General features: G+C 42.7%; 1 protein-coding gene across 1 annotated transcript in view; it reads right to left on the bottom strand.

Annotated features, from left to right (window-relative positions):
* The window catches only part of PKD1L1 (polycystin 1 like 1, transient receptor potential channel interacting), a 173,806-nt gene that overhangs the window by 36,916 nt on the left and 124,822 nt on the right, over window positions 1-12,068 (bottom strand). Inside the window, exons 36-42 of the mRNA XM_056138434.1 lie at window positions 11,019-11,192; window positions 9,341-9,460; window positions 7,650-7,821; window positions 6,671-6,809; window positions 5,712-5,796; window positions 5,226-5,402; window positions 1,494-1,612 (exon numbers count right to left, since the gene is read on the bottom strand). Of these exons, the coding sequence (XP_055994409.1) occupies window positions 1,494-1,612; window positions 5,226-5,402; window positions 5,712-5,796; window positions 6,671-6,809; window positions 7,650-7,821; window positions 9,341-9,460; window positions 11,019-11,192 (986 nt within the window). The remainder of the gene's footprint in view (window positions 1-1,493; window positions 1,613-5,225; window positions 5,403-5,711; window positions 5,797-6,670; window positions 6,810-7,649; window positions 7,822-9,340; window positions 9,461-11,018; window positions 11,193-12,068) is intronic.

Raw genomic sequence — 12,068 nt, 5'->3', positions numbered from 1 at the left:
GCAATGTCATATATTTGGAGAAATGTCCGGAATTTCAAAGTTCTTGACAAATTTTATCAGAAATATTTGAAAAAGACAAAATAATTTTTTAAACTGAAAAGAGAAGATACAGCTATTATTATGTAATGATCCTTAATGCATTTAGTTAAACCCAACATTCACATGGATGGGAGTAGAGATAGTGTGCATTATTGAAAAAAGTGAGTGTGATGGGTCGAACAGGTGGTCTGGGTGGTAAACCACTTGTTTTGCACATGGCTGTGGCTACCATGACCCAGTTCAAATTCCCAGCAAGCATATGGTTCCCTGAGCACTGGCAGGGATCACTTCTGAACTCAGAGATAGAATAGTCTGAGTCTCACCAGGCATGAAAAAAACCCTAATAGAGGGACTGGACAGATAGTACAGTGGGTAGGGCGATTGCCTTGTACACTGCCTACTCAGATTCAGTCCCGAGCATCACATAGCATCCCCCATGCACTGATAGGAGTGATTCCTGAGTGTAGAGCTGGGAATAACCCCTAATATTTCTGGATGTGGACCCAAATCTAAAACAAACAAAAACCAACCACCTGAAAAAAAAAGAAAAAGGAAGAAAGAATTAAGTCTAGTCTAAACTGTAAAGGTCTGGCTTGATCATCATTTAATTAGGAGGTTGGGTAATCTCCATCAATGCTTAGGGACTATTCTTGGCTCTTTATATAGGAGAATCAGCAAAGACCTCTTAAAATTCTTGGGGGACCACATGTAATGCCAGGGATTTGATTTAGGGTTGACCACTAACAGGGCAAGTGCCTTACTCCTCATAATCATATTTATTAAGTTTTGTGTTTTATCTAAAAGCGTTTGCATATTTTGCATTGAACACCATAATATATCTCACATATTTCATATTTAAATTTTTAACAGTTTAATATTAAACATTTAAAATACTCATCATTGGGTCAAGGTATCTTAAAAAGATGTTTTAATTATCTTACTTAATGTTTATGTTTTGTGAAACCCCATTTTATATCCCTTGTCCAGTTGGAGTAACAAAGTTCTCCAGCAGCATGCAAAATACAAAGAGTGTAACAGAAAAAGAAAAGGCCCAGAGGGATAAATATTCTTATGGGTGGTGTTTTTGCATCACACCCGGTGATGCACAAGGGTTGCTCCTGGCTCTGCACTCAGGAATTACTCTTGGAGGTGCTCGGGGGACCATATGGGATGCTGGGAATTGAACCCGGGTTGGCCGCATGCAAGACAAATGCTCTATCCAGTTTGCTATTGCTCCAGCCCCGTGTTAATATTTTTTACCAATTTCTCTTCACAGGTATTTGCAGAAGTCACTGCCTCCAGCTCCACTTCTCTGCATCCCATGTACTTGAGAGTGAGCATATGAAACACAACAGCCTTAGGGTCATCAAATCCCCCACCTTCTCTTACTAGTCCAGGAACTAGAAATATTCCCTCTGAAAAACAACCTGTACCAAAAAAAGGTCTTCACCCACCTCAGTGCCTTACGTGCTCTCATCTCTCTTCTCATCCTAGTCCTAGTGACTCTGAGGTGCGCCATGGAAGGTGGATGTGCCCAGCGCAAACATCGAGCACGGTGTCTTGCTGCCAATACCTGTGCAAACAAACACAAACACTGTGAGTTTGGGATGTGGGTGGAAGAAGAGAGAATGGGGTGTGGTGGTAAGGGAGCAATACTTCTGCTTCTGCCTTCTCACAGACTTGGGAAGTTACTGTGCAGGGATAAAAGATCCCAGATTGAAGAGCAATGTGAGAAGAAGGGGAAGAGATCAACTGACAAACTGGTCATGTTCAAGGCTGGCTATGTCAGCAAGAATGGCAAGTGCTTGCACATAGTCACTTGCCATTGTACAACTACTGAGTAAATTCAGTTTGGAATTTGTACATATTTTCTTTCCGAAATAGGTATGGGAAATCCATTTTCAAGTATGTTCTTAGAAATCCAAATGACTAAAAGGCACATGAGAAAGGGCTGGAGCGATTGCACAGTGGGTAGGGCATTTTCCTTGCACGCAGCCAACATGGCCGACCCGAGTTCGATTCCTCTGCCCCTCTCGGAGAGCCTGGCAAGCTACCGAGAGTATTTGCCCTCACGGCAGAGCCTGGCAAGCTCCCTGTGACGTATTCGATATGCCAGACACAGTAACAACAAAGTCTCCAATGGAGACGTTACTGGGCCCGCTCGAGCAAATCGATGATCAACGGGAGGGCCTTTACTTTACTTTACTTATCACTAATCATCAGGGAGATGCAGATCAAAACCACAATGAGATATCATCTTACACCACAGAGACTGGCCCACATTCAAAAGAACAAAAGCAACCGGTGTTGGCGTGGATATGGAAGAAAGGGACTCTCCTTCACTGCTGGTGGGAATGCCGACTGGTCCAGCCCTTATGATTCTCAAAAAATTAGAAATTGAGCTCCCATTTGACCCAGCAATACCACTACTGGGAATATATCCTGGCGAGGTAAAAAAGTACAGTCGAAATGACATCTGTACTTCTATGTTTATTGATGCACTAGTCACAATAGCCAAATCTGGAAAAAACCCGAGTGCCTGAGAACAGATGACTGGTTAAAGAAACTTTGGTACATCTACACAGTGGAGTACTATGCAGCTGATAGAAAAGATGAATTCATGAAATTTACATACAAGTGGTACTACATGGAAAGTATCATGCTAAGTGAAATGAGTCAGAAAGAAAAGGACAGACATAGAAAGATTGCATTCATCTGGGAAATATAAAGCAACAAATTGGGAGACTAACACCCAAGAATAGCCGAGATAAGTACCAGGAAGTTCACTCCCTGGCTTGGAGGCCAGCTGCACATGCTGAGGGAGAAGGCAGCTCAGATAGAAAGGGGAGCACCGAGTAAAGGGTGTTGGGAGGAACCTCCTAGGATGAGAGATGCATGCTGAAAACAGACTATAGACCGAACATGATAGCCACTCAGTGTCTCTTTTGCAAACCACAGCACCCAAAAGGAGAGAGAGAACAAAAGGAATGCCCTGCCACAGGGGTGGGGTGGGATGGGTGGGTGGGGGGTGGGAGGGATGCTGGTAGCATTGGAGGTGGGGAATGGGCACCCATGGAGGGATGGATACTCAATCACTGTATAACTGAAACCTAAGCACAAAAATTTGTAAGGTTACCAAGTGTACCACATGGAGTTTCACTAATAAAAAATAAAGTATGTTCTGAGCAGGAAACTACCTTTGGGGTCACACTCAGGGATTGAAAAATCACAATTATAACCATAGTGCCTCAATAAAAAACGGGGAGATGAAAAGAAGTCTCTGAAGAATAAAAGTAGAGATCAAGAAGGTGTAAGAGAACCAGTACAATGGTGTTTCTTTTCATCTGAGAGCTTAGGGCTAAGGGGAGGATGACAGGAAGAGGAGATAACCTAATTAAGATTTTGAGCCCAGAGCTTTAGAGAGGGGACTTATATTGCCTCAGGCTAGTTACCTTAGCATTCTAGGAATCTACTGATCTTCAGAATGGAGTGCCATAATGCCCCATTATAAATGGCATTTTATGGAATAAATTAAACAATACACATAATTAAAATACAAATATTATAAGTCAAGCAGTGGTGCAGAGATAATCTGATCACATGAATGATGTTAAGTCATTTATCATCACCAGGTGATGATAAATGATGAATGATGTTAAGTCTTTTATCATCACCAGGTCTCCAGGTAAGACCAACAAATTAGGTGGAAAAGACTTGGGAGCTATGAATGCCTAAGGGTCATCTAGTCATTTAGTCATTAGATCAGAGGTTCCCAAATTAATTTTGTCCATACTCCCTTTTCATAAAAAGGTCACACAGTGACCCCCTGTAAAATATTTTAGAAACAAGCAATGTAAAAGCTTTCAATCTCAATTTCACCCAAGGCTCTTACCACGCTCTGGATTGTTCCAGACCCAACCTAGGAAGCAATTTCACTCATGCTTGGAAATACTGTAAATTGTTTCCTTGAAAGACAGGAGTAGGGTTGGAGGAGTTGTCTATGTTGTTGACTGGGCCTTAGTTATGCTGTGTCCAAACAAGCACAGAGGTCTGCTGCACTTATATTCTTAACAACTAGCTAGGTAAATCTTTCTATTTATGCTGTTCACACTCCCTTGGGATGTGCTCTATAACGTGGCAGAAAAAACTGACCTGAAAAGGAAGGAATGAGGGAGGGAGAGAGAAATTTTTCTTTGGATTCACTGAAATTCAAGTGGCCTAAAAGTTCTCCAGAGTCACAGTCAAGAAATATTTCTCATTTACGTCAATGGCTTATGATATGCTCCCTTTCTTTTTTTTTTCCCTTTATTTTATTTTATTTTTTTTACAGTTGTAAATTTATAATTTTTTGTGCTTTGGTTTCAATTATACAATGATCAGATACCCATCCCTCCACCAGTGCCCATTTTCCACCACCATGGATAATATCCCTCCCACCCCCATCCCCCCATCCCCCCTGTCTCTGTGGCAGGGCAATCCCCTGTGTTCTCTCTCTCCTTTTGGGTGTTGTGGTCTGCAAAAGAGGCATTGAGTGGCAAACATGTTCAGTCCATAGTCTACTTTCGACATGCATCTCCCCTCCTGGGAGGATCCTCCAAACATCCTTTATTTGGTGCTCCCTTCTCTATCTGAGCTGCCCTTTCCTCTAGGATACCCGGCTGGCCTCTAAGTTATGGAGTAATCCTCCTGGTGCTGATCTCAGCTATTCTTGGGTATTAATCTCATACTTTGTTACTTTATATCCCCCAGATGAATGCAATCTTTCTATGTCTATCCCTCTCTTTCTGACTCATTTCGCTTAGCATGATACTTTCCATATTGTACCACTTATATGTAAATTTCATGACTTCATCTTTTCTAACAGCTACATAGTACTCCATTGTGTAGATGTACCAAAGTTTCTTTAACCAGTCATCTGTTCTTGGGCGTTCAGGTTTCTTCCAGTTTCTGGCTATTGTAAAGAGTGCTGCAATGAACAAACATGCTCCCTTTCTTAATCTTATTTGTAACTGAGGTAAGGAAATAAATTCTATACATTTACATATCACGTAGATACATGTAAAGAAACATGAAAATGCATCCATCAGTCTCAATAAAAATTCAAAATATAAGTTTAGATGTACATAATGAGAATATAGTGCTATTCCCTGGAATTTAGTTATGAGCATAACAGTTGGTTTCCTCACCTGCTCAGCCTCGCTGGCACAGTTGGGAACGCTGCAATTGGAAGACAAGGGTGTGCAAGTCTTTGGTGACCCAACTAATTCAGAATCCAGATACCTTGTAGCATCATGCAAAGACTCAATGAAAAAATGTTTGTCATCTTTCCTTTTCCAAGCAAAACTCAATGCCATGAGACCAATCTGGAAGGAAATACATGTTAGGGAAATATGTGTGTTTGCTCCTACAGATGCCCTTAAAGAACTCAAGAAACCTACACCTGTCTTTGCCTTTAGTTCCTGGCAAGCTCTCTCCCCAGGTGGGGCTATGCCAGAGACCGGCATCCTGTAGACTCAATGTCCTGGAGTGAAAATCGGGAGTTGAAGGGGCTCACCTCTATAGGCATGAATTCAGCTTTGTCCCTCCACATATTAAGTTAAACTGTGAATAACTACATCACCAAAATGCAATAACCTTACAGATTCACTGTTGAGAGTGACACTGTGGCTCACCATGAGTGGCTGGGTGAGGAGGACACAGCAGAATATGGACACTGTCAGCAGGCACGACCACTGGATACACTGTGCTGGGCCAAACCTGTTCCAGAGAGAAAGTATCGGCACTATTTGTCCATGTTCAGGAGAATCTGTGTCTTCCTTACGGCCTGCCTGTGCATGGACATGGGGAGTATGCAGCAGGAAGGGGCAGTGAGGGCAGTGTCCTGCTGTTCTGCCTGTATGTCAGAACAATATCCCTGAAGTGGGAAAGAACAGGACACTCAGCACACAACAGGAGGAGCACAGAGATAGAGCAGTGGTGGTAATTACAGTATTAGTAACTATAACAATGTATTTCCACCTGCTGAGTTCTAAGTAGGGGCTGGGACCTCAAGGCCCCATGGCACTGAGGATAAGATTTGTTTGTCTAAAAATTCTGTGAACTCAAAGCCAGAACTACTCTTCCTGGTCTAGGCAGATGTGTGGCCATAGGAGTAGCATCTAATTATCTTGGGGTCACTGGTGATAGAAATCAGTATGACAGAAAGTAATTGTGGTGTGACATAACCAGAATTTATTAAAAATGAGTAGCACAAGAGAGTAATCGCTCTCTTGCAGGTGTATGCTCTTTCAGTTGATGGAAAAATTTAAAACATGCTCTTGGGCAAGGTACCTAAATTGTTTCCTGCCTCTTGTAACTCAGTAGCTGAGCTATATTCTTTCTTGGTGAGAGTCCTTGTGAGAACCAGGAGTCTAGTGATATCATTCCAGAACTTGGCAGGTGCTCTCACCCACTGGGATTTGTCCACGATTCTCCTCACCCCCCCATAGAAGTGAGAGGGGAAAATGAGGATTTATAACAACAGTTACATCTGATGCCTGAATTTGATGAGTTCCCAAACAGGAATTTCCTTACCAATGATAAACCTTCCATAAAAGGTCTGAGTACTTGGAAACTTTTATAGTGGACTCACCTAGATCCCAGAAATCCTGTTGCCACGCCACAGACCAGGGACACTATGCCACAAACAGTCCATGCTATAGAGCTCAGTGGAAGCCAGGACATTCTCAGACAACAGGGTGTGGCGAGTGCTTCAAGCCTAACTTGGGGGTCTGTAAAACAGTTAGCAGGGTCTTGTGTTAACAGCTCTATTTTCTGTCCATACTGAGTTTGTTAGTGACATTACTTGGCTTCATAAGAGATTTGGGTGTGCCTGTGAAGGTGTTTCAAGATGAAATTAATACTGTAATTGGTAGTTGGAATGCAGAAGATCACCCTCCTCATTGTGGGGGCCCCACCCCATTACTGGAAATCTGAATGGAACAGGAGGGAATTCCTCCTACTCGGCTTTGAGCTGAGCTATCAGCTTTTTTGTGTATTTGGATTTTGTAGCATCTTTTTTTTTTTCTGGGTCTCTAGTCTGTTAACTTCAGATATGGAACTGTCAACCTTTATAATTTAGCAAGCTAATTACTTACTAAATTTCTTTATACACAGGTTATTCTTGGTTATATTTCTGGAAAACCCTAATACCTAGAGAAGGGATTTTACTGTAGAGGTGCTTTTACTCTTTTTTTTTTTGGGTATTTTTTGACCAGAAGTCCAACATTTCTCCTGGTCATCCTTCCCTTCCTTATTGTTATTAAAATAACCAGGGTTCCCATACATATGGTTGTGCGGCTTAGTAACATTTTGGGATCCCTCCTTTATCTTCACACACAGATGATCTGGTATCTTGGATATTTAATGTTTTTAATTTCACAGTTCTATGGGATCCATATTCTCTGCATAGAAAAGCTATGTTTCTACCATGGCATACTGTATTTAGTAACCATTATATCCAGGCTGGGTAAAAATGGTGTCTAAGTTTGAAATGGACCTTGATTTGATATTATCAGATCCCGTTTCACATGTTCCTACTATCCCCACAGTGCAGACTGTTTGATACCCACCAGTATCACTGTGTGAACCAAGAGCACTATGAACACTCTTCTCTCTTAGGGCCCACTGGTCAGAGTTAGCCTCAGATGTTTCCAGCTCAGGAGGCAGATGGCTTATGTCATTGTGACTGGTCACCCTCCTCTGGACTCCAACACTGCCAGAAAGATCAGCTGATGGGTTTTTCTTAAAAGAAGAAAAGGTAAAATCAGGCTTCTAAGCATATGCAGTAGTATTCACAGACTCCATAGTCTTAGGGTTTGTTCCCCATTCAGGAGATGGGCATGCCCAGCTGACTTTGTCTAGTCCATACTTGGGGATGAATTCTGGGGAAAGGGTTGATTCCCTAAAGGGTCCCCCAGAACATCCCTGGAACAGTAAGATTTATTTGGCTCTATTATGACTATGTTCTTGCCTTGTGAGCAGCATCTGGACCCAGTGACATCAGAGCAATGGCAAAGCTCTCTGGCAAGGCAGAGCACTAACTTTAGTGTAGAAAACAAGGTGCAAGCAGGAGATCAGAGAGACGGGACTGAATTACAGACAGGAGATTAGGATCCACTCATGCGCAGGAGCTTTGCAGCAGAGCCCCGGAGAAACTGGAGTAAGTTTCTCACATGACCAGACAGATCGCCACAGAGAATTCACAAAACCATCACATGGCTCCATTGTGATTGTTCCTAGACTGCTCTCTGTTCACATCCTACCAGCTACTGTCCCAGAGACCTGAAGCAGATCACAGCAGTAACTGGACACTTCTTCTATCTCTACCCCACTTCTCACAGGGACAGGGGAATAGCCAACTAAACATGCCACTTTACTGTTTTCTAGTTTCTCTAACACTGGGTCTGTCACCTTCCAAGGTTTTCAGGCCCAGATTCTAAAATGTCACTGATGACACACACATGGGTTTCCAAAATCTACTGTGCCACACCCTTCACCCTTGAACCTGAGCTGAGCATTCTGTGTGAATGGCTGACTCTATGATGTGTTTTCTGGAAAACTTAGACCTGTTCCTTGTCTTTCTCCTACTCTGGATTGTATTTGACCATCTATGGCCAGACAACAGCTAAGAGAGGAGACCAGGAGCTCTGCTATAATTTTATACCAGAGAATTAGCTGCTACACATTAGCATATTTACCTTGTATGTTTCTGGGGCAACCGACATCCTCCTAAGAGAACTAGGGCCTGTTTTTGGAGGGGAGAAAGATCAAATTTACGATGTTAAATTAGAAAACCAAGTCTCGGGAGAGTGCCTTCTTCAGGAGAAAGCCCATTTTCCTACAACTCTCTCAGGACTGCCTTTCGTGACAGTCAGAACTGAACTGCAGTGAGGATTTTTATCATTGCTATATGGATGTGGGCTTCAGAAATCCCTTAACAAGCCCAACTTTCCATACAATGAACAAAAGGTAGCTGTAAAGTCAGATGGGATTTCCTTTCAGTGGATTGGCCAGAAAGTATCAGATGTGATGGGAAAATGTCTGATTTTCCAAATGTCTTACGTTGCTATAAATTTAAAACAAAAATTACTTTTAAGTGGACAGTTACCTTGAGCTGTTTCAGTCCACACTCCTCTCAGGGGCAGATGTGGCTCTGCTCTGAAATATCCACTGGATTCCTGTGGAGGGAAGGAGAGATTGTCCAGGAGGGTAGGCACCAAGGGCACCTTCTAGGGGCAGCCAATAGAGGGCACGCTGGTACCTTGCTGAGCCTGAAGAGCAATGACAAGAGCTGTGCTCCAGGAGAAATCAGGAGGCTGCACAGGAAACCCGTCCGGAAGTAGCCCCAAGTACCAGAAGTGGTGCCGGCATTCAACCAGAGCTGTGGGACCTGACAGCAGCAATTTACCAATGGAAGTAAGCTCCATGGACACAGAAGGCTCAGTTTATAGTCACAGATGTAATTTATGCAAATATATACTTTACAGTGAATCAAAATTCTCTCTCCCTGAATCGTTGGGCTTTCATCTCCAAATTTAAAAGATCACAAGTAACCTTGTTTTTGCCTATCAAAATTATTTGATGAACACTTCTTTTACATTAGGCCCTACCATGATCATACACTTAGATTTAGTCCTTCCTTTAGTCTGACAGGAAGGCATCAGTATTCCCAATAATTCCATAAGCAGAGAAAAACAGACTTATGACCCAAGATCAAACTGGCCAATCTCAGAAGAGAGGGTGATCTTAGTTTTCCTAACTCTTGTCCCAGATAAGCACAGGTATTGTTTTCTTGCTGCTTGATGATATAAAAAGTTTATACAACTTATTCAATTTTTAAATTATTGTAGGGGATGGTGCCACCCAGACCCTGGCAATGAACCAAGGGAAATAGGACCACACCCGAAGGCTCTAGGAGGCAGCCGGGTAAAAATCAAACCCAGGACCTTAAACACACTAAGCATACGCTTCACCATTTGAGCCACATCCCTAGTTCCACAAGAATGCTTATTCTTTCTTTAAAATATATGCTTCCATAGGGGTTGGAGGATAGCACAGTGGCTAAGGCCCCCTGAATCCCACCAGGAGTGATCCCTAACTACAGAGTGTGGAGTCAGTCCTGACCACCTTTGTATGTGTCCAAAAATATACAAGCAAAAAATCCTGCATCATTGTTCAGTTTTGTTAGTGGAGGGGATTGGTGTTACACCCAGCTATGTTCACGGATTACTGTTTTCTGGTTTTTTGCTCAGGGGTACTCCTGGGAGGCTCAGAGGACCAACTGCAGTTTTTTTTGGGGGGGGGACAGAAATATTTTAAAACTTAAGTTTACTACCTTAACCTTAAAATGTTTTAGACATTCTCATTAGGCAATTTGACTGCTGACTCCTCTGAAGAAGTCATGTCTTGTGGTGACGCAGTACATGAGGCAGGTCTCTGTGGCTTCTCCCAGAGATGACACCTTGGACACTTCTTGTGGGTCCTTCCTAGGTTCACTCCCCGCTCGGCGTTATGGTGAAGGACTGACTTTCCCTAGCCTTTTTTTCTGAAGACTGAGTTTTGTTATTTTCTTAATTAAGGTGTCTCACTGTAGTTATGGTGATTAGAAGCCATTTTTTAAAAATGTTTTTATTTAATTAAAGAACCGTAATTAAAGAAGTTCTTGATAGTTGAGTTCTAGGAATGTAATATTCCAACACCAATCCCATCACCAGTGTCAACTTCCCTCCAGCAGTCTTCCCATATTCCCTCCCCTACCCACCCCTAGTCCTGCCTGTCAGCCTGACAGGCACATCACAGAGCTCAGTGCTTGCAGATTAGATCTCCTGTTTCAGTGCTGTTGAGTCTGGGCATTGGCTCTCTTCCATCAGCAGGGCAGCTCAAGCTCTACCTCCCTGTTCCCCATTAGTTCCCTTTAAGGAAACTCGAGCAAGTCCCACCTGCTCGTGTCCCACGGCGATGATCAGGGCGGAAAGACACATATATGTGCACAGTAAAGCCGAGGCAACAGTGAGCCTCGGGGTGTGGAGGTATCTGCTGCAGGAGGGCCGGCTGTACACCGATGCCCAGACATGGTAATCCTCCAGGTACTCTGTGCACTTGGAATAGAAAAGCTGAAAGAGAGGTACATCCACTGATATTCATCTGAAGATGGTTCAATTCAGTTAAAAATCATAGTTTCTGAGTTGAGAAGTTACAATTTTGTGATTTCCTTTCCCCAATTCACTAGATACTGCTGAGTCCTGCTGCAGCCCTGCCTTCTTGGCTAGCTGCATGAAAAATTTTCCTCTAAACAGCTAAATTAGAAAGTGCAAAGAATGCACAAGAGTTGTTATTAAAAAGGACACAAAACATCCTGTATGTAGAAAACTAAGGACAATAAAATGAAGAGGCAAAACTTTGTGGTTCATTTGTGAGAGTATAGGGCTGGAGAGATAGCACAGTTGTAGGGCATTTGCCTTGCACGCAGCCAACATGGCCGACTCAAATTCGATTCCTCCACCCCTCTCGGAGAGCCTGGCAAGCTACCTGTCATATTTGATATGCCAAACACAGTAACAACAAGTCTCATGATGGAGACATTACTGGGCCCACTCGAGCAAATCGATGAACAATGGGAGGACCATGGCCATGATAGGTGATTTTATCTTTTCCTTTCATTTTGTCTATTTCTTTGGCATTATTATTATTTAAAAAATTTTTCCCCCTGGAATTCTGCTCTGATCACATCTGTGTTCGATTTATTTAATTATGTAGGTTTTTGGGACACATACACAGCAGTGCTCAGGGCTTAGTCCCGGCTCTGAGTTCGGAGACTAAGTCTTCGGGCTCACAGAACCATATGGAGTGCCAAGGATCAAACCCAGGTTATTTGTTTATTTGTTATCTCAGATGTTCAGGGCATTAAAATGTCTTCAATTAGCAGCCTCTTAGACACTATCAAGTAACAGGCAATCATAAATTCTCCACACTATTATTACGGTTAAAAG

Source organism: Sorex fumeus, unplaced genomic scaffold (assembly GCF_029834395.1).
Source record: "Sorex fumeus unplaced genomic scaffold, SorFum_2.1 ptg000128l, whole genome shotgun sequence".
Lineage (NCBI taxonomy): Eukaryota > Metazoa > Chordata > Mammalia > Eulipotyphla > Soricidae > Sorex > Sorex fumeus.
Note: the sequence above shows the minus strand (reverse complement) of the source record. Positions and strands in the feature narration are given on the sequence as shown.